This window comes from Cyprinodon tularosa, unplaced genomic scaffold, assembly GCF_016077235.1.
Source record: "Cyprinodon tularosa strain WSP-4 unplaced genomic scaffold, ASM1607723v1 ctg130, whole genome shotgun sequence".
NCBI lineage: Eukaryota > Metazoa > Chordata > Actinopteri > Cyprinodontiformes > Cyprinodontidae > Cyprinodon > Cyprinodon tularosa.
The window spans coordinates 1,284,873-1,310,954 of record NW_024038115.1 but is presented as its reverse complement, the minus strand read 5'-3'; the positions used below and the strand labels follow the sequence as shown (position 1 = coordinate 1,310,954).

At 37.5% G+C, this 26,082-nt stretch overlaps 1 protein-coding gene and 1 long non-coding RNA gene across 2 annotated transcripts in view; one reads left to right on the top strand and one right to left on the bottom strand.

Moving 5' to 3' along the window:
• Positions 1-14,854, bottom strand: part of LOC119778168 (integrin alpha-2-like) — a 34,916-nt gene extending 20,062 nt beyond the window's left edge. Inside the window, exons 1-8 of the mRNA XM_038277302.1 lie at positions 14,751-14,854; positions 13,030-13,153; positions 6,339-6,439; positions 5,845-5,936; positions 5,148-5,262; positions 2,013-2,140; positions 1,755-1,903; positions 1,497-1,647 (exon numbers count right to left, since the gene is read on the bottom strand). Coding sequence (XP_038133230.1) covers positions 1,497-1,647; positions 1,755-1,903; positions 2,013-2,140; positions 5,148-5,262; positions 5,845-5,936; positions 6,339-6,439; positions 13,030-13,153; positions 14,751-14,796 — 906 coding nt within the window. The 5' untranslated portion in view covers positions 14,797-14,854. The remainder of the gene's footprint in view (positions 1-1,496; positions 1,648-1,754; positions 1,904-2,012; positions 2,141-5,147; positions 5,263-5,844; positions 5,937-6,338; positions 6,440-13,029; positions 13,154-14,750) is intronic.
• Positions 14,787-17,410, top strand: LOC119778169. The gene is made up of 3 exons (XR_005280026.1): positions 14,787-14,904; positions 16,977-17,233; positions 17,301-17,410. It is a non-coding gene; the product is annotated as an uncharacterized LOC119778169 (long non-coding RNA).
• Positions 17,411-26,082: the final 8,672 nt, after the last annotated feature.

The window sequence follows — 26,082 nt, the reverse complement described above, 5'->3', positions numbered from 1 at the left end:
CCTTTAATATTCTATTTTGAGTTCATTTTACAAACATGCTACGATATTTAAGTCAAGTCATTTTTTCCCCTGTTTTACTTAATTGTATAAAGATTGTCTGTAATCCCGCTGCATTTTTCCCCCGGCACAGACCTTTTTTTCCCTCCATCCTTCTTTTTTTTTTTTTGAAAGTGGAGCCTTACATTTTAAATAATTTTGCATCTGAATTTAATGTTTTAACAAGAATAAAATATAAATAATATCATGTATGAATTAAATGAAAATTTATATTTCATAGATTTTCTTTTATAAAGATTATAAAATAAGGATACTGGTAAGAAGACAACAAAGTGACATTAAAAGGTTTGTAGACTAGAAAAAGTCAAAAGAAGTGTCATTCTTATTAACATAATTTGATGGAGATAAGACAAATTAATCTTTAACTATTTAAAATAGGTTGAATAATAAAAAATAATACACAATGTAATTTGCAATTTATGCACAATGCAAACCGCAAAGTTTGGATAACTAGTTTTAATTCCAACATCAACTTTTCTTTTGACTTTTTTTTTCTTTTTTTTTTTTTTTAAGAAAACGTAAAATCAGTGACTTTTAGTTAACAGACAAAACATTCATTTCTGTTCATATTTTTCCAAATTTGTCTTAGCTTATTCTACATATAAATATTATTTTTAGGCTTTTTACACAAATTTAGTAAAGATGCAGAGACATTTTGGTTTCTATTGAATTGTAGTTTGTGTAAAGATTTATAAAAACCATTATCTGGTCATACTTGAAGGAATTTGCCCATTAATATTGAGAGTCAATAAATACACAAGTATGACTCCTGACTTTTATTCATGCTTTAACTCTTTTTGTGCTTTGAGACCACTTTTTCTCCATTTATACAGCACCTGTAGCCTTACCAGTGAAATAACTTTTAGTTTTATTTTCCACCTGTAGCTCAGCCTTCCATGTGGGTGCCTAAACTGCTGCAGGACTTTGTACACAAACCCTTTCGTGCTAAACAGAACAAACTTAAAAATTACATACCCTAATGTATTTATGTCCAGAAGTTTCATGAGATTTCCCATCTGACAGTTAAATGTTCTGCATGAAACTGGTTTGTGAAGTATGCTGCTCCTGTCATTTGGCTGGAGAAAATACACTAACCTAAAGTTGTCATGTGATTTGTGGGTTCTCTCCGACAATTATAAAAAAAATTACCATGTGAACCAGCGTTAAGAGATTACTTTGCATAAAAAATAAATATAATGGGATTTGTTATAACAATGTTTGCATTTTGTTTTACAGTGTTTTCTGTTTATTCCTTCAAAGTGATACTATTTGATTTAAAGAAACTAAAACAGTAGTGTATTAGTATTAGAGAAACTCAGTCACTCAAAGTATCAAGTTATTATTGGTTGTAAGTTTAGACTAGGGGTTTTAATGAACCCATGGGCCCTTACCTCTTCAGACAGGTATAAAGGGATACATAAATAAAAATAATGTCATACCGCAATACCAAATCGGGTGATGCCTTGCTTTTCACACAAAGCGATGATTTCATCTTTTTTGTCCTTATCGTGTGACTCCCCATCAGTAACAACCACCAGAACTTTAGCAGCACCAGGTCGACCCCCATTAGCTTGAGTGAAACCTTGCTCACTGAGGTAAGGATAGAAACATAGGACATAATTAAGCAAAATAACACTTTAACTGTAGACAGACTGTACATCAATTTTAAAAGGATACACTTTTATTGTAAAACCAACCTGGCGAACTGGATCGCTTGGAAGGTATTGGTAAGTGTACCATACTTCTGTTGGATTTGGGATGCTGCATAACTCATCTCATTTTTGTTTGTGTACTGATTCAGTTTAAATTCGATCCTTGGGTCAACACCATACTGTATGACGCTCATCTGGGGAATGAAGGAAAAACTAGCATGAAGAAGAGCACTAAAATAGAGTAGTGTGCAGAAAAGGAGGTCCAAACTTGGTAAAAGTTTTTGGTGTAAATGTGTTAGTCACCTGTGTACTCTGAGGCCCAATATCTAATGAAGGTATTAATTTGAGCAGGAAATCTGTCATTGGTTTCCATGGAAAAATGCTGTTTGAGCCATCCAAAACAATCACAATGTCCATTGGCCCTCCACATGCTGTAAAAATCAGAGGGAGTGTCAGAGCAACATATTTAAAAAAGCAAAACAAGCAACATCTTAAACAAAGTCTTTTTCACTGTTGGACCAAATATAAATATTGCCCCTTCTGATCTATTGCTCCAAAAAGCGAAGTTCTGCCTGCAGCCTTGCTTTCACTGAGAACACTTCATTGAACATGATCTCAGTTTTGAAAATTATTCAATTTGCTTTTCAAAAGCAGGAATCATTGTAAGAATAAGGACAGAAAAAACACCAGAAATATGTAAATTCTGTCTCCCAACAGGATTTTGTATATATGGAGTTGGTGGGAGGAACTCTAGTTAACTATAGATTCACAGTGGACACAGGGAAAGAAAGTGCCTAATTTACTGTACCTTAGAAAATGTGACAACTTACTGTAAGCTAATAAGTGTGTCATACTTACTCACCATCAAAATTAATCAAAACACATGCAAAAAAAAACAATTTCAACACTAAGCAGATAAAAACAATCAACCCCCCACTGAGAAAAAAAAGAGCAAGTTTAACCGAATCACCAATTTACATGCAAAACTCACTGACCCAGCTGATTAAGGGGAATAATGAGCCTCATTTCATGAAGCCAAAAATAAATTTTGTGTTAACCTTAAGGTCATAATCCATGCAAGATGAAATATTCCCACATTGCTCCTCTAATCCATTGTCCCAGGGTCATAGATACATGCGACTTCTGAATGTTTTCGGCTTTTTTCATCTCATATTGGCAACGTGACTATAAGAATTGGATATGGACTCTATTGCCGCTGATGCATGGGCATTTCAGCCGTTCATAAATATTTGGAGCAGATAAAAAAACAAACATCCAGTTCATTTGATTTAATTAGTCAATCCTCCTTTTCTTTATAATAAGTGTGGAAAAAAATTGCTAGTTTTTTCTGTGAGGCAGAAAAGAAATTAGATGAATAAGTTCAAACACCATGGGCCGAATCTAAAAAAGATATTCTCAGTACTATTGGCAATAATTAGTTATCTTATGGTTTGTATTCATGTGATAAACAAGAACTTCTTTAAAAAGCCACCTCTTTACACACTCTTTGAAAAAATACTTTTTTTTTTTTTTTTTATATGACAAGGTTTTTTAACTTTTACTTTTTCTAAAACTCAGCATACAGTAAAACTATGACACAATGCACACCAACAAAATAGGTTGATAGTAGGTCCTGATGCACGGGATGGTCAGCCTGTCTCGTAGCACCTCCTAGCTTCACAGTGGAGTGGACCAGAGCCTTATGTAAACTAGGACTACCTGTCTTTGAATCTGGTATGCTATAATCAGATGCCTAAAAAATGTCATATCCTAATGACATTTTGGCATCAAGCCAACTGTGCCTTTGCATTCTTGGCATTCTGTGAGCCCCATGGAGTTCACTCGCAAGTTTCTGCATGCATAGTTAAGCATACCTACTCCCTACATTTCTCATAACAAATGCCTGGATTTCAAACAATGCCATGGCATCATCAGACTTTGCTTTCTAGCTTTACAAAAACATAAGACACAAAGTTTAGTTTGGCATGTTGCACTGTTTCTTCTCCTACAGCACGCCCACCTGTCAGTGAGGGGAGAGCAGCAGAGGCCATGGGGGTGCTGTGACCAGTGTCGCTGCCAGCTATTTTTGATGAAGCCGCCTTGTCAGCTCGGTGTTACATGTAAACCTGTTTGGTATGAATATTATCTTGGTGAGAAATACATTCCTATTTCGTACTATTCCAATGAGCTGACTTTCACAGAAGCATGTCAATGTGAGTATGAGGGGGCCTTGCTGTTCCGCATATCATTCACCTAACCTCACAGCTGTCTCAGGTCCTTCTTATACAAGCCAATCATATAATGCAGGCAATATTAATTCACCTGCTTTTTAGACAGATGTTTATCACAAATGGGAAAGAGTTGAAGAGCTATTAAAAATAGTAATGTCATGCTGGATCATCATTCCGCTTCATTCTGTCTCTCACTCTGCATAATTTGTTAGTTCAGTCTCTAACACTATGCTCACTCTGCATTTTAGCAGCTTCATCTTGTCTGTTCCTGCCTGGCTGTGACTCCATCCTGGAGAGAAATATCATCTGTGCTGTCACCATCAACACCTTTGTTTATAGATATTGGAGATCGGCTTGTTTTTCAGTGTAGTCCTGTTTCTCTGACTGTGACTGGCTGGATTTGCTCTCTTTCATTCTCTGACATAAGAGCTGGCTCTGAACTCGTCTGCCTGGCTGTGCATTTCCTGGACAGGGCCGGCCGTGGAGCTGGTTCACAGTTGCCTTTTGTATCTCTGCTTCTGTCTCCTTGAACCCCACTTGGCCTCGGCAGATGGCCGCTCACACTGAGTCTGGTTCTGCTGGAGGTTTCTTCCTGTTAAAAGGGAGTTTTTTTCCTCTACACTGTCGCAACAAGCATTATTTGTGTGAGGGATTGTCTTTGAGCCAATGAGTTGATGCAATCAGTATGATCTGGTTGAAAATTTGCTCTGTAAAGTGCCTTGAGATGACATGTGTTGTGAATTGGAGCTATTTAAATAAACTGAATTGAATTTAAATTGAAATGGATGATGCTCCCTACTTTTTAACACTATACAATGGCCTATGATTTTGCCGTTTACATTACAAACAGTAAAGTAGCCTAGTTTATACAGTTTATCTGAAAAAAGTTGATTTTAGGGCCACAACTTTTAGATCAGAGTTCAGATTTCAATGGTTAAAAAAAGTATTTTCTTTAATAGCAGATGCTTTTCCAAAAGTTTTGTTCAAATGCCTCTGTAAAATAAATAATTTGTTGGCTGGTGTTGCTGTCGGTACTAAGTTGTAGAATTCAAGCCGTAACAACTAAAACAACAGCAAAATATGTGAAGTGAATACTTTCTGAGTCTCCCTTCCTCAAATCAAAAATCAAAATACTTGTAGTCATTTACAAATTAGGTGAATAGTTAGATGAATAATACACTTAAAAAAAAGGGGAAACATATCTTACTCTGAACAGCAGGAGAGAAGGCAGGCTGTGGCTGAAAGAGTGCACTGAGTTTCGAACAAATTCCTGGATAAAAGTTCTGATCGCCACACCGCTGTCCCCAAAGAGGACCACACATCTGCAGCAGGGAAGAAGAAACAAGACACATTTTTTTCCTTATCACAGATAAGTGCCAGTTATTTAGATATATGTGGGAAAGTCAAGCTTAATTTATTGAGCACACGTTCAAAGATTGAGGTTAAAAAGTGCTTAAAAAGGAGTGACCAAAAAAATATAGAAGCTTTCTACGGTTTAGAAAACAAACCACAATTTAATGATGAAGAAAACAAAACAGAAGTGTAGTAGGTGACCACAAAAAACACCTGAATTAATTAACTCAGACTGCAGAAAGAGGTGTTTATTTGATTTAAATCAGAAATAATGTACAGGAATGTTCTTTGTTGTGCCAGCTGTCAAAAGGTATAGACTTGTATCTTTGCAAAGTGTAATGGCGATGATGCATCAATCATTTTTAATGTTCTTAACTAGCTAGATATAACTTCCTGTTCTTTGGTTTTGGCAATGTTGTTTCCTTCATTTAGATTATTCTCAACCATTCAAGATTGATATAACTTCATGTCCTTAGAATCTATTTGCCACATTTCCCAAGCTTAGAAATCACAAGAAAAAAAAAACAAAGGGAAATTTTGGGAAAACTTACCAAAAATTCATTTCCCGTAGGGATGCGGGCTAGAGTCAAACCGAGAGACATGTTGGCATTCACATTTGCAACTTCTGGGATGCTGACGTCATCTTAAAAATAAACAAATAAATAAATAAATGAATAAAAAGGACAAATTAGAATTAATTATTTTGTTTGTTTCTACTCTGCATTTCACGCAAAGAAAGCTTTAGGTTGCTTTAAGAGCACCAAGACCAGCTTCTCCATTTAGACCAGGGGTGTCAAACTGGTTCCAGAAGGGGTCGTGTTGCTGCAGGTTTTCTTTCCAACAGAGCAAAAGCACAAAGTGATCCCAATCTGAACATGATGATTTGATGAGATGACTGGAGTCTGGTGTGCTATTGCTTGGATGGTAAGAAAACCTGCCGCCACACAGCCCTTTCTGACTCACTTTGACAACCCTGATTTAGAATTTTTAGTACACGGCCAATGTTTGGCAGAGAGAATATAGGTAAACAAAAGCTGGATTTTACCTTGAAGCTCAAGCTTATCACAGCTGTCGCTGGGTCCCGTGACCTGACACTTGTAAACATCCCCCTTCCTGTTGTTACTCCAAGGAGCACCAACTAGCAGCCTGTAAAGAGGAGGATTGTTAATGTCCAAAAAATTTGCTCTGTTGTGTTTGCAAGTAAAATCTGACAAAAAAAATGGGAACAAATCAAAATAAAAATATGGATTACAATGTAGACAACATTTGCAATCTGAATATATTTAACCTGCAACAGTTTTTCCCCACTACCATCAGACTCCTGAACTGTAGAAAAAAACTCTAAATCAAGCCACATACTTTGCATCCCACTGATAACACCAAACCAAAAAGCACTCAACTAAAAGAAAAAAGAAAATGATTTTCCACTGCGTTTTTGCATCATATATATTTGTCTCTGCACTGCTCTGAACTTTCATATCAACGCATTATGCACCATGTTTTTCTTCCGCGCCGTTTCCTTTTTTTGTTTGTTTTTTTTAAACAGTGTCCTGTCTGGCTAAAAGAGAGCCCGACAGATTTTACTTTCACAAGTGGAGCAGTATGGCTATCACCATATTGTTCCGCTTGATTTATGCAAATAAATAGCTTTATTAATTTTATGCAGGGAGCATTGCAGATTTTATGAACACTGCAATGTAAGTAGACAGAAAATGAAAAACAGAAAACAGGAGAAAAGATGAAAGAAAGAGGAGATAAAAGGAAGATAACGATAAAACGTCTTCAGTCTGCTTCATCACCTTTAAAGACATTACGTTTCATCACCAACTCTGCCTTCAGGACTCATCATTGTGAACTGTATGCTCTGGTTTCATGGCCCTCTCTAAGCCTCAGAAGACAACATCATTGGCTTACTTTCATTTACAAGGCCATCCTGGGTAAACTCCCTCCATACCTGTGTCACCTCATGTATGTAGCTATCAGTGGTTACAACTCACGCTCTTCAAGTCGTGTTCTTTACACTATTCCCAGGATCAACACAGATCTTGGCAAAACATAATTTTTCTATGCAGCACCATGGTCGTGGCACAATATTCAAAACTCCCTGCAATTATGGACTCTTATTCCGCTACAGCATTTTAAATCACTATTGAAAACCGCTTGCACAGAGAATTGTAACTGGTATTCTAAAGTCTAGTTTATGATTGATTTTATTATGTTGTCCTGTGTTCTTATATGTCTTGCTGTACTGCTGCCTCTTGGCCAGGTCTCCCTCGAAAAAGAGATTTTATCTCAAGGGTCTTCCTGGTAAAATAAAAGTTAAATAAATAAAAAAAAAAACGTAAAAAGAACAGCACAACCAACGGATATAGTATAAGAGATACAATAAAGTAACACCTTGATACTGTTGCTGAAGTATAAGTAGTATTATTCAGTCTGACATGTTTACTGTGGTAGCTAAAGATAATAATATGGGTTTTCAGTAAAGAAGTTAATCTCTGAATACCTGGAGTTAAGCACCTGTAGTTGTTTGTCACACTGTTTACCTTTGATCACTGCTGCATTTTATGAAATCGAAATACTCATTTCACTGCTAAGCTGCTGCTTATTTACTGCCTGAAAGCTTTACAAAATTACATTTCTTTTTTTATAAACTCTTTGTGTACAAAATGACAATAAAAGTTCTCTTAGTCTAAGTCTTAGTACATATAAACAGGCTATTTTTATAAGGTAAATGTGGCTAAACCAATATTTATGAATCTGCTTTATTTTGAAACTAACCAGTTTTGCATCACTAAGAGTGGGAGTGCACATATCTATGGGCTGGTGCAATTTAGACCCTTTCCAATAAGGTACTTATGGTATTTATGTATAATTTATATAGCAAAGATTAAAAAAAATTAGAGTTAGTTTATTGTTAGGCTTTTCATTTTAGTCAAGCTTAGGCTTTTAATACAGATTAAGATGAGCTGATAGTGGACGGATGTTCGGGCATGAGTTCTTGTAGCTTCTTTAATGAACAGGAACTGGGGGGTGGAGGAAAGTTGGAACACATTGTTCCTGTGAGTGCATACAAAAGCACGTAGAAATGCCCGTCGGAAACAACTGTTGTTCAAAGATAGGATCCTTCATGGAAAAAACATACTTCATTCATCATTGATTCATTCAGGAAGAAGTTACAGGAAGTGAGTCCAGTTGATTTAAAAGCTACAGCCTCCCAAAGAAGGGGGCTCTTAGACTTTGGACTGCATGTGGATTGTATTAATCTGTAAGAGCCTCAGCACTTAGGCCCCGTCCACACGAAGACGAACCCTGGCCTAAACGCACAAATTTTTCACCAAACCAGCCTCTCATCCACACGAAGCCGGCGTTTCGGGGGTCTGTAAACGATCTTTTTTTTATTCAGCCTTCAGAGTGGGAAGATTTCGAAACGCCGTTTTAGCGTTTCCATCTTTACGCTCTAACCGCATATTTTTTTTTACACGCATGCTTCATAGCGTCGCCTCTAAACACGCATGCGCGACCAGTATCACAACAACAATGGCGCCGTTGCTGCTAATGCTACTCACCCTGCTGTCGGGCTTACAACAGAATCTTCTTCTTCTGGAATATCACCAGGAAGAACAGAGCAATATCGACGACATAGTTCAGCACCTGAATTTGACTTAACCACGAAAATGGACCCGCAGGGCAATCGTGTATAAATATTAGTGCGCATGCCCAACATTTCGTCGCTTATTTTTGCTTTGGCACCACAGCGCCACTTACAGGCCTGGCATACATTTTGCAGCGTTTTCATGCATTTGTGTGGACGCTCACATTTATTTTACGTCTCCGTCTTTACGGCAAACGTTTTGGAAAATATCAGCGTTTCGTGTTCGTTTTGACTTCGTGTGGACGGGGCCTTATTCTGTCACTCCAACTTGTAAACTTTAAGTGTTAAAATCTTAATCTATTCTTACGTGCTTCTTTCATTGTTTTAATTTGAAAAGTTGGAGTTAATTGAGGGTGAACAAACCATTACATTATTAAACATCTACCCTGTTTAACTGACTGGATGAAAAAAATGTGGTATGCAAGCATTGAGTTGAAATAGCTATATCAGAATAATTGTTATTAGAAAATAATGGGTGTAACACTTCAATCATTTCGATGCATTTTTCATTCCATCAATGTTTTTTTTTTAATCTGTGGTCAACTATTGGTTAATTATGATGTATTTTGCAATCTACTTCACTGCCTTTAAAACATCAGCATAACATGTTGATTTAGAATTTGCGTTCTGAGCAAGATTCCAACATGACAGCATCAGATGTTTTGCAGGAGAGTCGTGATCTTCTCTCAATCCCAAGCTGTCAGTAAAAAAAGTCTTATTTGTCTGAAGGAGTACCGTGATATGACGTAAATATATGGGAGGGACTTTGTAGGTGTATTTAATGTCTCAGTTCAATCATCATATAAGTCAGGGGCTATAAATAAAGCCGAACAAGCATTAATACATTTAGTTGCACAAATAACTTACAATAAGAGCATTTCTCTACATATGAAACTAGATGAAGAAAAGAAACCCTAAAACAGGATTCTTTTAATATTAGACATCTGGAAACATTCCACATGATGTGTTATATGAAGATCTAGTGGGTGACTCAGAGACGCTGGTTTTCCCTGAGTTATGCAAACAGGGCACTCCTCCAGACAGTGAATTGCTCTGGAAGGGTGACTGTACAGACTGGGAGTGTAAACATTACTAGTCTATGAAGTTTTGTTACTGTTTTACTAAATGTTTTACATTAGTAATATGAACTGTAGGAGGCTTTAAAAACAGCAGCAGCTAAGCGCCATAAGAAAAGGAGTCTTTATAGACCCTTTTTTTTAATCACATCCTTTAAATTCTGAAGACTACTATGGGTGCTTTTATACATTCAGATAAATACAAGTTGGTGATGTTGTTGCCTTTTATGCATCTGATTAAGATGTAAATTAATTTCGAGACACATCTGGGTGTATGTATTTTAAGGTTATATTTAAAAATGTGTAGCTGATTTTATCTGCCATAGGGAAATTCTTAATCATTCAGTCACGATACCATGAAGATAATTGTGGACCTCCCAAAGTAAGTTTTCCTTCTGTCTTAAGCACAAGGTGCCACATGCATCTGTTAATTACATGACATGAAAGTATTAACACCATTTGATTAACCCACCATCATACAGTTCATTAGATGGTTTCTGCTCATGTGTTTTGGTGTTTAAAGATCCTTTTAACTGCAGAGCAAAAGCACATGACCTTGTGAGAATGAGAAAAGTCCTATATACATATGGACTGAAAGGCCAATCAACGAGGAAGAAGCCATTACTCCAAAAGCTACGTTGAAAGCCAGACTGCATCTTGTAAGACCACACAAAGCGGAAGAATAAAGCTTTTGGAGACATGATTTGTAATCTGATGAAATTGAAATTGAACAATTCAACCACGATGACCATTGTTACATATAGAGGAAAAAGGAGAAGCTTGCGAATGTAAGAACACCATGTGAGGTATTAACACTAGGGCCCCGTCCAAAAGAAGCCGAACCCTGGCCTAAACGCACAAATTTTTCACCAAACCAGCCTCTCATCCATACGAAGCCGGCGTTTCGGGGGTCTGTAAACAATCTTTTTTTTTATTCAGCCTTCAGAGTGGGAAGATTTTGAAACGCCGTTTTCGCGTTTCCATCTTTAAGCTCTAACCGCATTTTTTTTTTTTTTACACGCATGCGTCATAGCGTCGCCTGTAAACACGCATGCGCGACACAGTATCACAACAACAATGGCGCCGTACTGTGTTGAATGGTTGCTGCTCATGCTACTCACCCTGCTGTCGGGCTTACAACAGAATCTTCTTCTTCTGGAATATCTCCAGGAAGAACAGAGCAATATCGACGACATACGGTAGTTCAGCACCTGAATTTGACTGAACCACGAAAATGGACCCGCATGGCAACCATGTATAAATATTAGTGCGCATGCCCAACATTTCGTCGCCTATTTTTGCTTTGGCACCACAGCGCCACTTACAGGCCTGGCATACATTTTGCAGCGTTTTCGTGCATTCGTGTGGACGCTCACATTTATTTTACGTCTCCGTCTTTACGACAAACGTTCTGGAAAATATTAGCGTTTCGTGTTCGTTTTGACTTCGTGTGGACGGGGCCTATATGTTCCAGAGAATTCCAGTTTTCCTGCAAGCCCCCCTCCCCTCTTCAAATTTGTGTATTCACTCTACCTTGCTAAGTGTCCTTGTTGTAATGCAAATAACCTGTGATGTGACCAGCCCTTCTACATGAGACGATAAGCCTGAAACAAACTGGCATCAGAACAGGAGCATGCTCCAAACACTTTTCATTACCTTCCCCTGCAACATTAGACCTTTTTGCAGGAATATCCTAATAATTCATATCTAAATATTTTACTTAGGCAAACCTATTGAACAACCAGCTATCATACGGGTCCTAGTTCCTGAGCTCAGAACAAATCATAACCATGCTTTTCCAACAAGGCAAGGCAGAGCCTATTTATATTGTCCATTCACCAACAGACTCATTTATATTGCAAAGCTCACTATGTGAAAGAAACGTAGAGAATAATTGTATTTTGTCTTGTCTCGCCTTTTCATGTCATTCAACATTTCAGCTTAGAGAATGACAAACGGTATGATTTCAGTATTGGAGTAACATTAATTTCACCCAAGGAAAAGAACTACATATGAAGCATTTGTGACAGGTATACTTTGTGCAGTGCACACAACGCTCAGTGCTGTGGTTCATGTTGCAGAGATTGTACACCTGGCCTGCTTGTAATAACAATGAAAAAATCTCAAAAAATAGAGTTTAGCACATTTTCCCAAAGTAAGAGTCTGTGTGCTGTGCCTGCTCTATTTATCGCCACAGAAATTCTGTAAATTACTCAACTCCTTGAAAAAGCTCCTTTACAACACAAAGGGAGGCAGCTTAAACAAGGAAACCCCAGCACACCAGGTGAAGTCACCAAACCACATTCTTACATTTGCATTTGATTTGCAAATGGCGCTCACTCCACCAGAGGAGAGCCGTTAACACCTTTGGGGAGATACTCGATACAAACTAGGTGCAGACTAAACACTGTATGGGAGACTGCTGTCCTTTAAAAAAAATAGATGGCATGTTGATGAAATGGCATGGGGTGGTAATAATGTAGCTAAATCTGACCGTTGGTCACAAATTCCTCTTTAAAATTAATAATGCATAAAAAAAAAAAAAAAATATATATATTTTTTTTTTTCAGGTAAAACACTCATGTGGTCATAATTGGTTGTAAAAGGACAGAAGCAAATAAGGATCACAATAAGCTATTTATGATTGTCAGAACTTGCTTGTCGGCAGCTGAGTGTCAATGGCATCCATAAACAGCATCCACATTACTCTGCAAGCAGCAACAGGCTTTGATTTGCAAACTGATGAATTTGATGTTTCAGCATTAACTTGCAGTCTTTATTAAAAGCAGGTGAGTGTGGACGCATTGCACTGCAGAATTGGACCTTGCAAATGTGCATGGTTTGGTTTCTACTGTATGTATTCATAAGTGGCACCATTGTCACCCTTTCTACTGTTTTGATCACATTAAATGAACTTCCATTAAAAATCTTTAAGAAGCCAAACTTTACGACAAAGATAGAAACCTTTATAGATTATCTTCACAGGTAAGGAGTAAGATTCCTACCACTTGTCCAGGTAGTTTGGAGCTTGTTGAACTGTATATCCAAACTGCTCTGAAGCTGGGCCAGTGAAAATCTTAGCTCCTGAGGTCCCGACATTAAAGGACTGCAATTGGCTGATCTTGTAAGCTGGTGGAGGGGATAGAAGAGGAGACTGTTAGGATTCTTACAGTTATAATGTCTTTCAAAAATATTCATAGTCTTTACATCTTTTTAGAACATTTTATAACAAAATATTTTTTTTTAACACACATAATTGCAACTTAAGTAAAAGGGGAATGATTCATGTTTTAATATAAATGCCTCACAAGATAATACCCCCATATTAAAACTGTTGTACAAATCCACAACTCAAGTGGTAGGAACTTCCATCTATTGCCCTGGAAGAATATCGAAGAATAGTGAGAATAAGCTATTGTTTCATTTGTTTTTCTATGCAAACAGTGGTCTATAAAGACACGCAACATGATGTTGGCACCATCATGCTACTAAAATGTTTTTTTTTTTTTTACTTTCTCAAATTTGGTGTAAAGATTGTATAAGAGCAAAAAATAAAACACAAATAATGAAGGAAAACGATAAAAGCCAGTAAAAGAGGTTCAGCAGCTGGTAAAAATGGTTCAAAATGATGTGTCCTGGCCCATATCTGTCCATTCTCACTGTTCTTTAGCTATTCTGCTAAGAGTGGGCAAAATGTGCAAAGCTGTATGGTTCAAGATAAAAAAAAAAAAAAAAGAAATATCTAGTGCCCTCTTCAGACTTCTATTTGGGGGGAATACTATAATATTCATTTTTCATTTTCCTTTCCTATCATATAAAATCTCACATGCAATCGTATAAATAACGTTATGTGAAAAAGCTGATCAAGAACATAACAGTCTGTTTATCTGCTTTATCTAATCTATTCTTAGATCTACATTTCACACAAAAAGCCACCACTTCCTCCCCTTTAGTCAGGTGTTGGTGAATCGTGCATGGGAGCAAAAAAGAAGAAAAAATAATACAGTCTGACTCATGAGGGCAGGAGAAGAGATTGCAAGAGCAGCAACAGCTAACTCTTAATCATAATCAATCTTAATTAGAAGAATCACAAAGGCTTCCCAACAGCCTAATGTGGAAATAGGCAGATCCTGCAAAATCATGGAGACAAGCCTACACAGGCAGAGCTCAGCCATCAACATGCAATCCCCTCCTCAATAAGTGAGACAAGGAATGTGGATATTGGACTCTGGAGAAGCTACACAGGCAGCAATATCCGGCCACGCCTGTTTTACCTGCACAACCCAGGCGCTCCAAACATCTCAATGTGCATGTTCTATTCTATCTGAATGTGATTAAAATACTGTTCTTACGAGAATATTGTCTGCCGGAATGAAGTTTTAACAAACAACTTTTATCCAATAACTGCGAGACGAACTGCGTTTTACTAAACAACACAAAGAAAGTTTAATGATGGGACTTTTCTCCGCTCAAAGTTGGTAAAAACGTTTACAAATGAAATTCACACCAATTCTCAATACAATGCGAATAATTCTTAGTGAAAAAAAAAAACAAATCTAAACGTCTACATTTTAATAACATGTAACAAAGGTAACTGTCAAGAAACCTTAATAGAATAATAATTTTAATGGTATACAAACTTGTAAATAGATTCTCATATGGAGCCTCGATCCGCAATAAGTTATTTAAAAAGTCAAAAGTGAAGAAAAATACATTTTATACTTACAGATAACCACTATAGCAAAGAAAAGTTTCCTCCAGACGTGGTCCATCCTGATTCTTGCTTCATGTGTTTATGGCGTGTCCAAACCAAGTCTCGGTGCGCGTCAGTCTGGGCTCAAAAGCGGTGACGCAACGGATATGTTTCCTTATAAGGACTGGTGAGTTGAACTTGGTTCTTTTTTCCTACCTACGGCTACAAACTTTTATAATTGAAGTTTCTGCCTAGAGAAAAGGTTACTCGTGCAGCACAAACAGAATGGGTACATTCCGACAGATCAGATAAGTGTTTGCATTAAAGGTTTGGACACCATGTTCACCATTAATTGTTGTATTATCATATCTGTTTATTGATAATATTTCCTTATAAGTCTTGTTGAAAAAAAAAAAAAAAGCGCTTAATAGCATATCAGTTTCTAACACCAGTCTGAGGAAGTTGGTGTGAATTTCTGGTATTTCTAGGTCATCCTTCAGCCAGATAAAGACACTTTGGTTGTTAACTAAGCCTAATACAAGGCAACCTTGTATTAAACAAACTGAGGATTACTTAAGAAGAAAGAAACATTCAGATTTTGACCTAAGGACCTTGATTACCAGACACACAGGTGGAGCAGGGGTGGAGCTAGAAGGGGGGGCAGGGGTGGCCATGGCCACCCTTAGCCAATCATTGGCCACCCCAACATTTTTCCCTCTAATACAGATGGTAGCAGCAGTAATACTCTCAAGGGGAATGTTCAAACTTATTAAACATTTACATTTTTTCAGATATTAACAATTACTTTACAACAGAAACACTGTGGTTGATTAGGCACATCAATATACTAACATTAAAGATGATAAATACAGAATTGACGCTCTTTTCAGGACTAAATTTTGTGTTATTTGGGGTAAAAAGAAAATGATATGTCTCTGTAAGTTATCTAGGAGTCTTCAATTAAATAATAGATAAACAACTACTTTAATAATAACTAAAAAAATAATGTAATGATGATATTACTATGTTTAAATATACATTTTTTGCAGAATGATTATTGATAAAAGTAAGTAATTACAATGTAAAATATCTTCGCCCCAGAAATCAAACCTGAAAGAATTTTGTCCACTATACCTTTTACCATGGATGTTTAAATATATATGTGTTTGAACAGTGTAGATTGACCCTGAGGTTCTGGTGCCTTTCAGACACCCCTCAATGTACATTGGTTATTGACTGGCCACATTGACTGGTACTTTTTTGATATCTCAAATGCATCTGGAGATCTGGGAGGCTTCTTGCTGTCTGCTGACATTCAAATAATGGAGGTCCCCATCGCCCGAGGCAGAAAGGTCCATAAAAGTCCACAAAAAACGTGTCAATATTCCTCCATACTGCTCGTCCAATGTATTCCAAGTGTCCTGAGTGGGTAGCATCCATAATCTACTCGAAACGAAGTCATTTAGAATGTTTTTAGAGCATAAACAGTAGTGTATAGGATTTCCTAAAAGCGCGCGCCTGCGAGTTCACGACTCTACGGAAACTGCGGCAGACCAAACCAGATGAAAGTGCGCATTCAGCGTCTGCTCTGCCGATAATGCAAGCGTAGAAGAAGAAATGTGCTCCAACTCTGAGAGAGACTAACCTCCTGGCTCACGGCAGAAAATAAACGGGTGAAAAGCGGAACTTCTTCTTCTACGCTTGCATTATCGGCAGAGCACACGCTGAATGTGCACTTTCATCTGGTTTGGTCTGCCGCGGTTTCCGTAGAGTCGTGAACTCGCAGGCGCGCGCTTTTAGGAAATCCTATACACTACTGTTTAGGCTCTAAAAACATTCTAAATGACTTCGTTTCGAGTAGATTATGGACGCTACCCACTCAGGACACTTGGAATACATTGGACGAGCAGTATGGAGGAATGTTGACACATTTTTTGTGGACTTTTATGGACCTTTCTGCCTCGGGCGATGGGGACCTCCATTATTTGAATGTCAGCAGACAGCAAGAAGCCTCCCAGATCTCCAGATGCATTTGAGATATCAAAAAAGTACTCCAGAGTGTTGTTCAGCATGGGGGTGAGTAGAAAATGAAGGCTAATCATGTTTTGGGTGTACTATTCCTTTAAGGAGGCAGAGGGCTTCACTCCAGTGCCAGAGTGTTTGCCAGTAACGGTTAGCAAGCCTGAGCCAACCTGCCTGTCTGTGATTTCTGACTTTGTGAACCAAACCTGATCCCGTTTTCTCCTCTCTGCTTCCCAGGTTGATCCTGCCTGAATACCTGAAACTCGGGAGAGTTTCTCTGCCGGTGATCTGTCTGCTCGTTCTCAGTAGAACTCTGGAGAGCTGTCTCTGTCAAGTATCTGGCTGCCCGCTCGCAGAAGATTACTGGAAGGAAACTCAATCTGTGATCTGCCTGCACTCTGTAAGCTCTGCCTCCGCCTCTGCCCTCAGCCTGTCGACAACCTCTGGACCCTCAAGGTTCCCTTCCTCTGCAACTTTGCTCCACTCCTGAACAGGTACTGACCTGAACACTCTCAACCTGCAAAACACCTGGACCTCCACTAATCTCTCTGTCCTCCTCAGCAGTGAACCCACTCGTGACCAGTCAAGCCCCCTCTTGGATCTGATCAAACTGTGTACATTTATTGAACCCCCTCGTGACCAGTCAAGTCCCCTCCTGGATCTGATCCAACTTTGTTCATTTATTGTAAATAAATCTTTGAACTTTTCTTCTGCCTCCGAGTGTTCTGCATGTGGTTTAGACACCTTAATCCGAACATGACACTCATGTTAGACTACTGATGTCTAAAGGTGTCTTTAGGTCACATCTTTTTAAAGGAGTCTTTAAGACATTTCTCAATTAGATAAAGATCTGGACTTTTTACTTTTTACTGTATGTATAGCCAGTAGTCATGTAGAGGGGGTTCTCTCAACCTCCCTCTACATGATAGAATCGTGGTCGATTTTATGATGATGAGCATTCAGGTCAAAAGCCCTTTGTTCTAGTTCCTTTACAAAAAATATTGTAATGGGGCTAGTGGTCTTTTGCTGTCTTTGCTTGCCCTAATCTCAATACTGTCATAGCAACACTAAGAGCTCACCAAACAAAATGGGTAAACCGACTTGATATTGTTTAAACAATGTGTTCAAATCATGTGCGTCTGTTGTTTTCCAAGTGCCAAATGTAATTTTCACAATCCTAGGTGGGAATGATTATGGCAATGTTGTGATTTCTTTCATATACAGAATTTTATACCCTGCATGTTAAAAAACAAACAGACTTAAGCAACAGATTTGAAACCATGCCGATTTTGGAGCTGAAGTAAAACAAGCCTTAGAATAATGTATGCATGAAACACATGCATGGAGAAATACCAACTGTTATATCCCTGTCACTGGAAAAAACAACTGATGCAAGACCTTTCATTAAACAGAACTGGGGCGGTGAAATGTATCTCTCAATTAGTGGTGCCGGTTCAAAATTATAATTTGGAAAGAACACTAACTGGGGTGTGTTGCTCAACAGATACAGTGACCACAGCCTACATTGTATAATATAGCAGTGACTTATGAGTAAACAACAGTTTTAACATTGTCTGGAAATTATTCTTTAGCGGATTTCTCAAATGAATACCAGTAGCTTTTTGATTCCCGACAGACTAAGAAGGGGTTTTAGGTTTTTTTGTGTTTTTCTGTCGGCTTCAGAGGAAGTCTTAAAATAGTCTCCATGACATCACTCTGGCCTGAGTTTTAAACAGAATGCTTTCATTGTACATAGACTGTGGTTGTGGTATTTGAAAGATGTGGTCATTTATCGAGCATGGGGTGTCTAATGAAGAATGGTCCTTTAAAATAATTCTCATCCTTCCCTCCCCTTTCTCACAGACAAATCAAGAGCTAAACACCCTTTTAATTTAAGGATCCGGGCCTTTTACACTGCAGTTACCAAAAGTGTGTCTTCTGCTCTAACTTAAAGGGTCTTGAACATGGGCGTAGGTTTGCATAGGGACCATGTCCCTACCAAAATTTTGAACCATCCTAATTGTCCCTACCAATAATTGGATGTGAGCAACATGTTTATAATTTACAGCAGTAGTTGTTGCAGGAGTGCCTTCTTTTCCTCTCGCTGCTCCTCTGCCTGGTCTCTCCTGTCCCTTTCATGTAGCAGCGGATGAAACTGTGCTGCGCTGTTTAACTCAACTCTCATTGGTTGTTCTGCCTTAAGTTCCGCCTTCTCTCTCTCTGATTGGCTGTTTTCTAGTCCGCGTGTGCTTGGAGCACAACATTGAAAATTTATTCACACTAGAATGCAGCGGTTACTACAATCAATATTAGGCTACAAAACTAGTCCCAATAAAAAAATGAATATCATGTGCACTAAAAAACAAAAACCTTTTTTTTTTTTTTTTATAAAACGAAATATCTGAGTCAGCCAGGAGTTCTGAAGACTGCTGGAAAAATGGGCAAATAAAGGCTGTAAGCCATCAACATTTCTGATTCTTAGCAACAGCCAATTAAGAAAGAAAATGTGAGGGTTTCCTTTTTACCGATATTTAGTTGATATTACTGTTTTCATTTTTTTGTTTTTATTTTTACAATTTTGATATAACTTATCTAAGTGGGTTGCTCTGTGGTTTCCCACACACATTTTACATTTATATTACTGTATGTTTTAAAGTCTCTATACTCCAGTTAATGATGAATCATCTACTAAATTAGTTGACGATTATTGAAATAATCAATATGATTAATTTTTTTTCAGCCCCAGATGAAGTACATGAATGGGCTACACAGAGTAACTACAGCCCAGATGTTCAACTTTTATAGTGAAGTTAATATCTTAATGTATTATTTTGCTTGATACAGAGAGAGCATAGTAGGTACAAATATTTGAGTGGGGTTTAACTCTGCACAATTCTATATCTTCAAAAGAAAATACTGTATTTACCTTCTCTCTTAGTCGTTCAAATGAAACCGTTTTCAAAGTGGAAAACAGTCCTAATTCCACATTCTTCAGAGCCGGTGATGCTTCAAACATTGATAAACAGCATCTAATGAGTGTAGAGCTTATAACATTTTTATTAATGTAGCAAAATGTTGCTTTTCTCTTTTAACAATGAATTCCTCTTATCAGTACGGATGCTCACATCGAGCATAAAAAAGGGCATGCATATTGCATAGCACCAATGACACCAGACCAATAGTGTCCCTACCAAAGTTCAAATCAAACCTACGCCCTTGGTCTTGAAACACTGCAGTCATGAATTTTAAGCAGTTTTATCCCTAAACTGTTTGTGTAGTGTTGGGGAGAAGTTTAAAGAAGTTTTTTATGTTATTAAACAAAAAACCCATACTAATTCATCATATGAAGAAGTATGACACAGCTAAAAAATCAACACCAAAAATGTTTGTAACCTTAAAGCTGAAGTCTGTAAGTTTTTAAAAATCACTTTTTTGTCATATTGGCTAAAACTGTCCCTATGCCCAGACAGCAGTACATGTGATATGTAACCTGTGAAAAAAACTGCTTCAATTGGTACCGCCTACTGCCTGTATTTCAATCTGGAAAGAATAATTCGGGACGAGTCAAAACAACCAATCACAGCCAGAGGAGCGTCTGATGGAGTGTCAATCACAGCTCACGCACGCTGAACACCAGATTGGTGTCACAAACAAACAGAGGTGGTAGTTCTTAATTGTCTGGTACAATCTAATGATGGTAGTTCTTAATAGTTTAGTTTAGAGTCATTCTTTAGACTGAGTACAGGAGTTTAGATCATAACTTATTAAACTGATCATAATATAACAAACTGATTATCTCAGACTCTATGTCTGAGATAATCAGAGATTTGTATCAGAGATTGAGCTAATTAGCAAAAGGAAAAGGCAAATATTTCTGTTTCTTGATGTGAAAAGCTGGTAGATACAAACCAACTGTTCTGCTCCTCTTTACTTTGACTAAGGAAAAGGACTTGAATTTAATCAAACCACAGCATCTAAAAGTCTGCCTTGTTGCCTCTTTAATTGTCTGTCAAATTTAATAACATTTGTTCCATTATGTCAGACTTTGTCTCTGCTGCCAATTGAATTCTACTTTTGGACAGTGCTGAAGGTTTTTTACTTGGAGTTGTCTTTTTAGGTCAGTGAAGTGACTACTGAATATTTAAGAAGATTACATCATTTTCCAGATGCTCCCTTTTCTAGCAGGCCACATCAAGTCTCAGATCGCAAACAGCTCAGTGTACTATGAGCTTAGAGAAGCTTTTCAACCCACCGCATGTACTAAAACCTTTCATCAGAAAGACAAGTGTCTTATATAAACAAAAGCAAGGATATGTAAACCCGTCTTTCTTCAGTTCATTCACCTGTTGTCTTTGTTTGACTAAATCACTTAGTGAAATGATTGAATTCTGTTAAATTCAAAGTTGCTTAGTTTAGTTACAGTGGGGCAAATATATAATTGATTCCCTGATGTTTTAAAGAAATAAAATGTTTCAAACATTGTTATTAAGTTATTATTATTATTAATCATTATTATACTGAGTGAGGTAGGCTTTTTATTGTTCAAAAGAAATTAGAATTTAATGGAAGTTTTTTTGTTTTGTTTTTTTGTTGCACAACTGCCAGATGATTGTTTTAACAGGTCAGCAGATTTACAAAAATATCAGGATGGATTTTAGCTCAATCTTTACGGAAGTCTCTAAATTTTTCTTAACATGTTTTAGTGTGCTTTTTGGAAATTCAAAGCTTCAGCCACTTCTACAGATTTGCTCTGTCTCTTCTTATAGATGGATTCACAGTTGTGTCTCAAGTTGAGTTGCTTGTCCAGGTTTATACAAACGTATTTATGCTCTGCCACCTTCTCCCTCGATGTTGACAGCCTTTGCCTTGTTCACGGCATCTTCTGAAATCTACAATCACCCCCCTCATTTATTCACATTCAGGACAAAATAATTGTTTCCACACCATCCCACAAAGCGGTCCATCAGCTTCCTGTACTCAACTTCTTGTCCATCTTTGATGCACCCAATGACAGCAGTCATCAAGATGACATGACTCTTGTACTGGAAGTGAGAAATGTAAAAAGCAATGGTGAAAATCATCTGTGGTTCTACTCTGCTGTTGTCTGCCTGGTTAGACAATTGATCCCTCAATCTCTCAAACTGGTAGACTTTTATCCAGGTAATTCCACCTAAGTTTCCTGGAGGTTCTGACAAAGTAAAGATGTGCATAAACTGTACAATATTTTCTATCGATGGACTACAGCTGAACCTGTATGATGATACTGAAGGGTTTAAAAGTTTACACTTCAAGATATCTGTTCTTGCATAGAATGCCCTAATGTTCTGATGCAATCTGTCCGCTCATGCTCTATGTCCAATAACTGCACATCAGACTCAGTGATGTAGAGAGTTGGTGCTGATCTGAATTGTTTATCAGCAAGTAAAGGCAGAGATGAACAGGAATTACCTTGTTTGCTCATGCACACTATGTAAGGTTGAGGTAAATCAGCTCATAACTGCTTAAACAACAGGATACAATCATGCTCACCTCAAGAGCGGCAACTCAATTTCAAACATGTTTGATTTTTATCCCACTGTAAGAATTCCAATTGTGAGTTGGTTGTGTGAGACTAATTGCTAGATGTTACCTTCTGTATACTATGAGGGTAAAACGCCACACAATCCAAAAAAATAATTTGCCATACTGAATGGTGCTAAATGCACTGGAGAAATCAAAGAACATTTTTCTCACAGTGCTTTTTGCCTTGTCTAAATCATGGGGTTTGTTGAAGCTCGTGTATGATGATATCTTCAACTCCAACTCCACGGAAATAACTAGTGGTCAGGTGGACCAACAGGAGACTCTCTGGGACTTTCATGGTGGTCAGGGCATCAGGTCTATATTGAGGACCCAGTCTTCTTTGGTACTGGAACAAGGCAGGAGGTCTTCCACATCACTGGAACTGTCTCCAGGGTCAGGCTACAGTTGAAGATGTGATTTATAGCCCCACAGTGCTGCTCTGCACAGGTCTTCAGACTCTGGGGCTGGCACCATCTAGACTTGGGGACTCATTGCGATTTAGTCTCTCCAGTTGCCTCTTCACTTGACTGCAACAGACAGACAGGTGGAAGGCAGAGCAGACAGCACCATTTTCTGATTTGTCTGAGAAAAAAGTCCACAGAAGCAGGAGAGTGCATGGCAAAGGTTGAAGATGAATCCCTTCATTTGCGTCAGAAAATCCTTGAGTCAAAGGACTGTGGGCAGGATAGAAGGATGTTGAGGTTGTTCTTAAACTGAACCTATTGTTCAGCTCACTGGCTCCATCCAGACTTTCCTGGCTGATCCTCCCGTTAAAAGTCTTGCAGATCCTCCCTCTGCATGTCTTGACTATAAAAATAATAAGAAATGAAATTAGTTAGCAATAAATAAATGTCGCAGAAACATTTGTATTAAAAGTGAAATGTAAGTTCTGAATAATAGATAGAAATAAGTTACATCATTCTGTATATATTGCACATTTTCACTTTTAAGCATATCAAAATTATACAAATTGAACACATAAAAAAATGTTGTTTATTTTTACTTTTTTGTGTCAAACATAAACACACTCAATCTTTCACAGATAAAATCTAGCTTCTTCAGAAGGGGGTTATAATAATTTTACTAAAAGGCAAGGGGAAAATAAACAATAATAACTTTTATTAAACACATCTTTCATAATAACTGTTAATATTCTGTCTCTAAAACATTTCTTTTTCTGAAACAAAGATTAAAAAAGGAAATTAGCAGAATATTAAATGCTTCCTTCTTCCTACTGAATAAAAAAAAGAGCACATATTAATTAACTAGCATATAGTTCTGTCAGATAGCCGAATGTATATTACAAGAGGGAAGGTTTACATCAAAAGTAGGCTAAAGTTATTTCTGCTGTTCAACTGGGATTCTATTTAGTCTGGTACAATCAAGTTCAGGATGTGAATCATGATAGAATCTCTGTTTCCATAGAATTGCAAAGCTGAGTAAAACAAACCCTCTTCTCGAAAACAAACAGCAGGGCGGCAGAAAAAGACAGAGAAGGAAAATCCCCTTTTAACACAAAGCAGTACAAGATGCAGGATACACACCTCTCTGATCCAATATATTCCGACATGAGAGGACAAAAGAAGGATACAAACAAACCACATAGTTTCAAGTCAGTGCTACCTGATAACAACAGAAAGGAGTAACACTTTATAATAACGTAAACATCATTTGATTAATTAGGAGAGAACGCTAAAAGATCTAATAAGGAGCTAATGGGTAGTCTAGCCCAGCCTTATTATGGAACTACTGTATACAGGTAGTTATATGGGAAACACAAAGTAAATAAACTGATGTGTAATTTTACCAAGGAAACTAAGACTGTGTCTGAACGTGTTCCCTAAACCAGATTATGAGTGTTTGATAGTCTTGTGGACTCAATTTTTTTTACAATGCACCTTTAAAAGTGAGGTCACTAGACGGCCAGATATTACCTAGAATGCTTTGCAGTAGCTGTCCTTGCAAAGGATCATGGGAGTTTTGGGGCTTGAGAGAGAACAAAAATGGCGCATGTTTTGGGTGAGGAACCAGTCAAGTGACCAACTGGGAGCAAAAAGTAGCGGTCATCTCTCTGAACGGTTAGTTAAATGGGTGCACTATAAAGTCCACAATACAGTCCCCACTCTATACAGGGATTAAGGGGTTAGGGTGGACATTCAGGCACAACCTAAAGGGTAGTTAACCAGTCCTTATTACAGGAAAACTGGTTTGTAAGCACAAAATTAGAGTAGAAATTCTCTGGTTCTGAATAAACCCTAAACATGTGAAGTCATAGCTTATGAAGAACTACTTTACTGAGTACAAAATTATTGCTTAGTAAATATTTAATGGCCTTTGTTGAGTCAAGCATTATATCAAGTAGCTACTATACAGCTAATAATAACCTGACCATTGTATAATGTTTTTGTGTACCCTAAAGTAAAGTGAAACATCATACCAATTGCTTACAGAGGAGCTAATTATTACTTAATCAATACCTGTACATTAATTAATATTTTTGTGTACTCTTAGGTTAAGCAAAACTTGTTCCTAATTAGTTACTCCGTGGTTCCCAGGTAACTAAACAGTAGTCCCATAATAAGGCTAAGCTCAGTGTTCCCTTGTGTTCTCTGGTAGAGAGGTTTCAAAGGTTAAAAATACTCTGATACTAAAAGCATATAAAATCATTCATACACCTGTCCAAATTAGACTTTAATAATTTCAACTCAACTATTTCTGTCTCTGATAGATGATGAAACAAGCCTGTCGCAAAAATTAAGACTGTAAACAGAGTATTGAGACGTAAACATTGATTGTTTGAAAATTCATAGGACAGATCAGCAGTGTGTGTTATTTTGCTTCACTGTAAAATAAAGAATTGCTAGTAATTTGCTGCAATTATGTACTAATATAGGCATGTGTAAAATAACAATTGTCAAAACATTAATTAATTCAGTAACTCTAATCCCCCTTCTATACTTGCTGAGTTGTGACTCACTTGGAAGTCACTGAAGGGGACAGAAAACCTTGAGTTTCAAAAGGGAGTAAGACTCTGTGTTTATGTGAAAGAAGAGCAAAGTAGTTCCTGGAAAAGGCTGAGTTGATTTTCTAAATCTTGTGTTGATAAACTGAATCACCTTTCTTTAAAAACACTCTGATTCAGCACTGAGTTAGATCCTTGTTTCCCCCAAAGGAATGCCATTACATTTAAACTTTGGTAGCATTGTTTTAGGCTATTTCCTTAATTTGGGCAAAAGAAAGACTGCTGAAACACATTAGACAGAAATTTTTGCTCCTGCTTGCCACTTGGCACATAATCAAACCCCCCCCCCTCTGAGCAGGAGCATGAGTCATTCCAAGATGTTCAGGATGTTTGGAGACCATGTAGAAAACATACCTGTTTCTTAACTCACACTTCAACTCTTACTTGACATACATTATTAACCACTGATAGTATTCTGTCTCATTGGCTTAGCTTAACTGATGTTCCTTATGAAACTTAAACCCATTACACCTTTTGATAGTTTTTCGCTTCTCAAGTTTTTCTAAAGCTTCTGACAGTTTTCTCCCAATATATCATCATCATCATCATCATCAGTAGTAGTAATAGTATGAACTACATTAAAACAAGACCTGTCAAGGGCAGCGGAAAAAAACAAACCCTAACAAACCCCCAACACAATAATAAAATCAAATAAAATGGTACAAAATTTCAAAACCAATCATAAAAAAATTAAATATACTTCTACTCATGTTAAGCACACATGTACAATGCATTAAAAGATGTTTCATCATATCATAT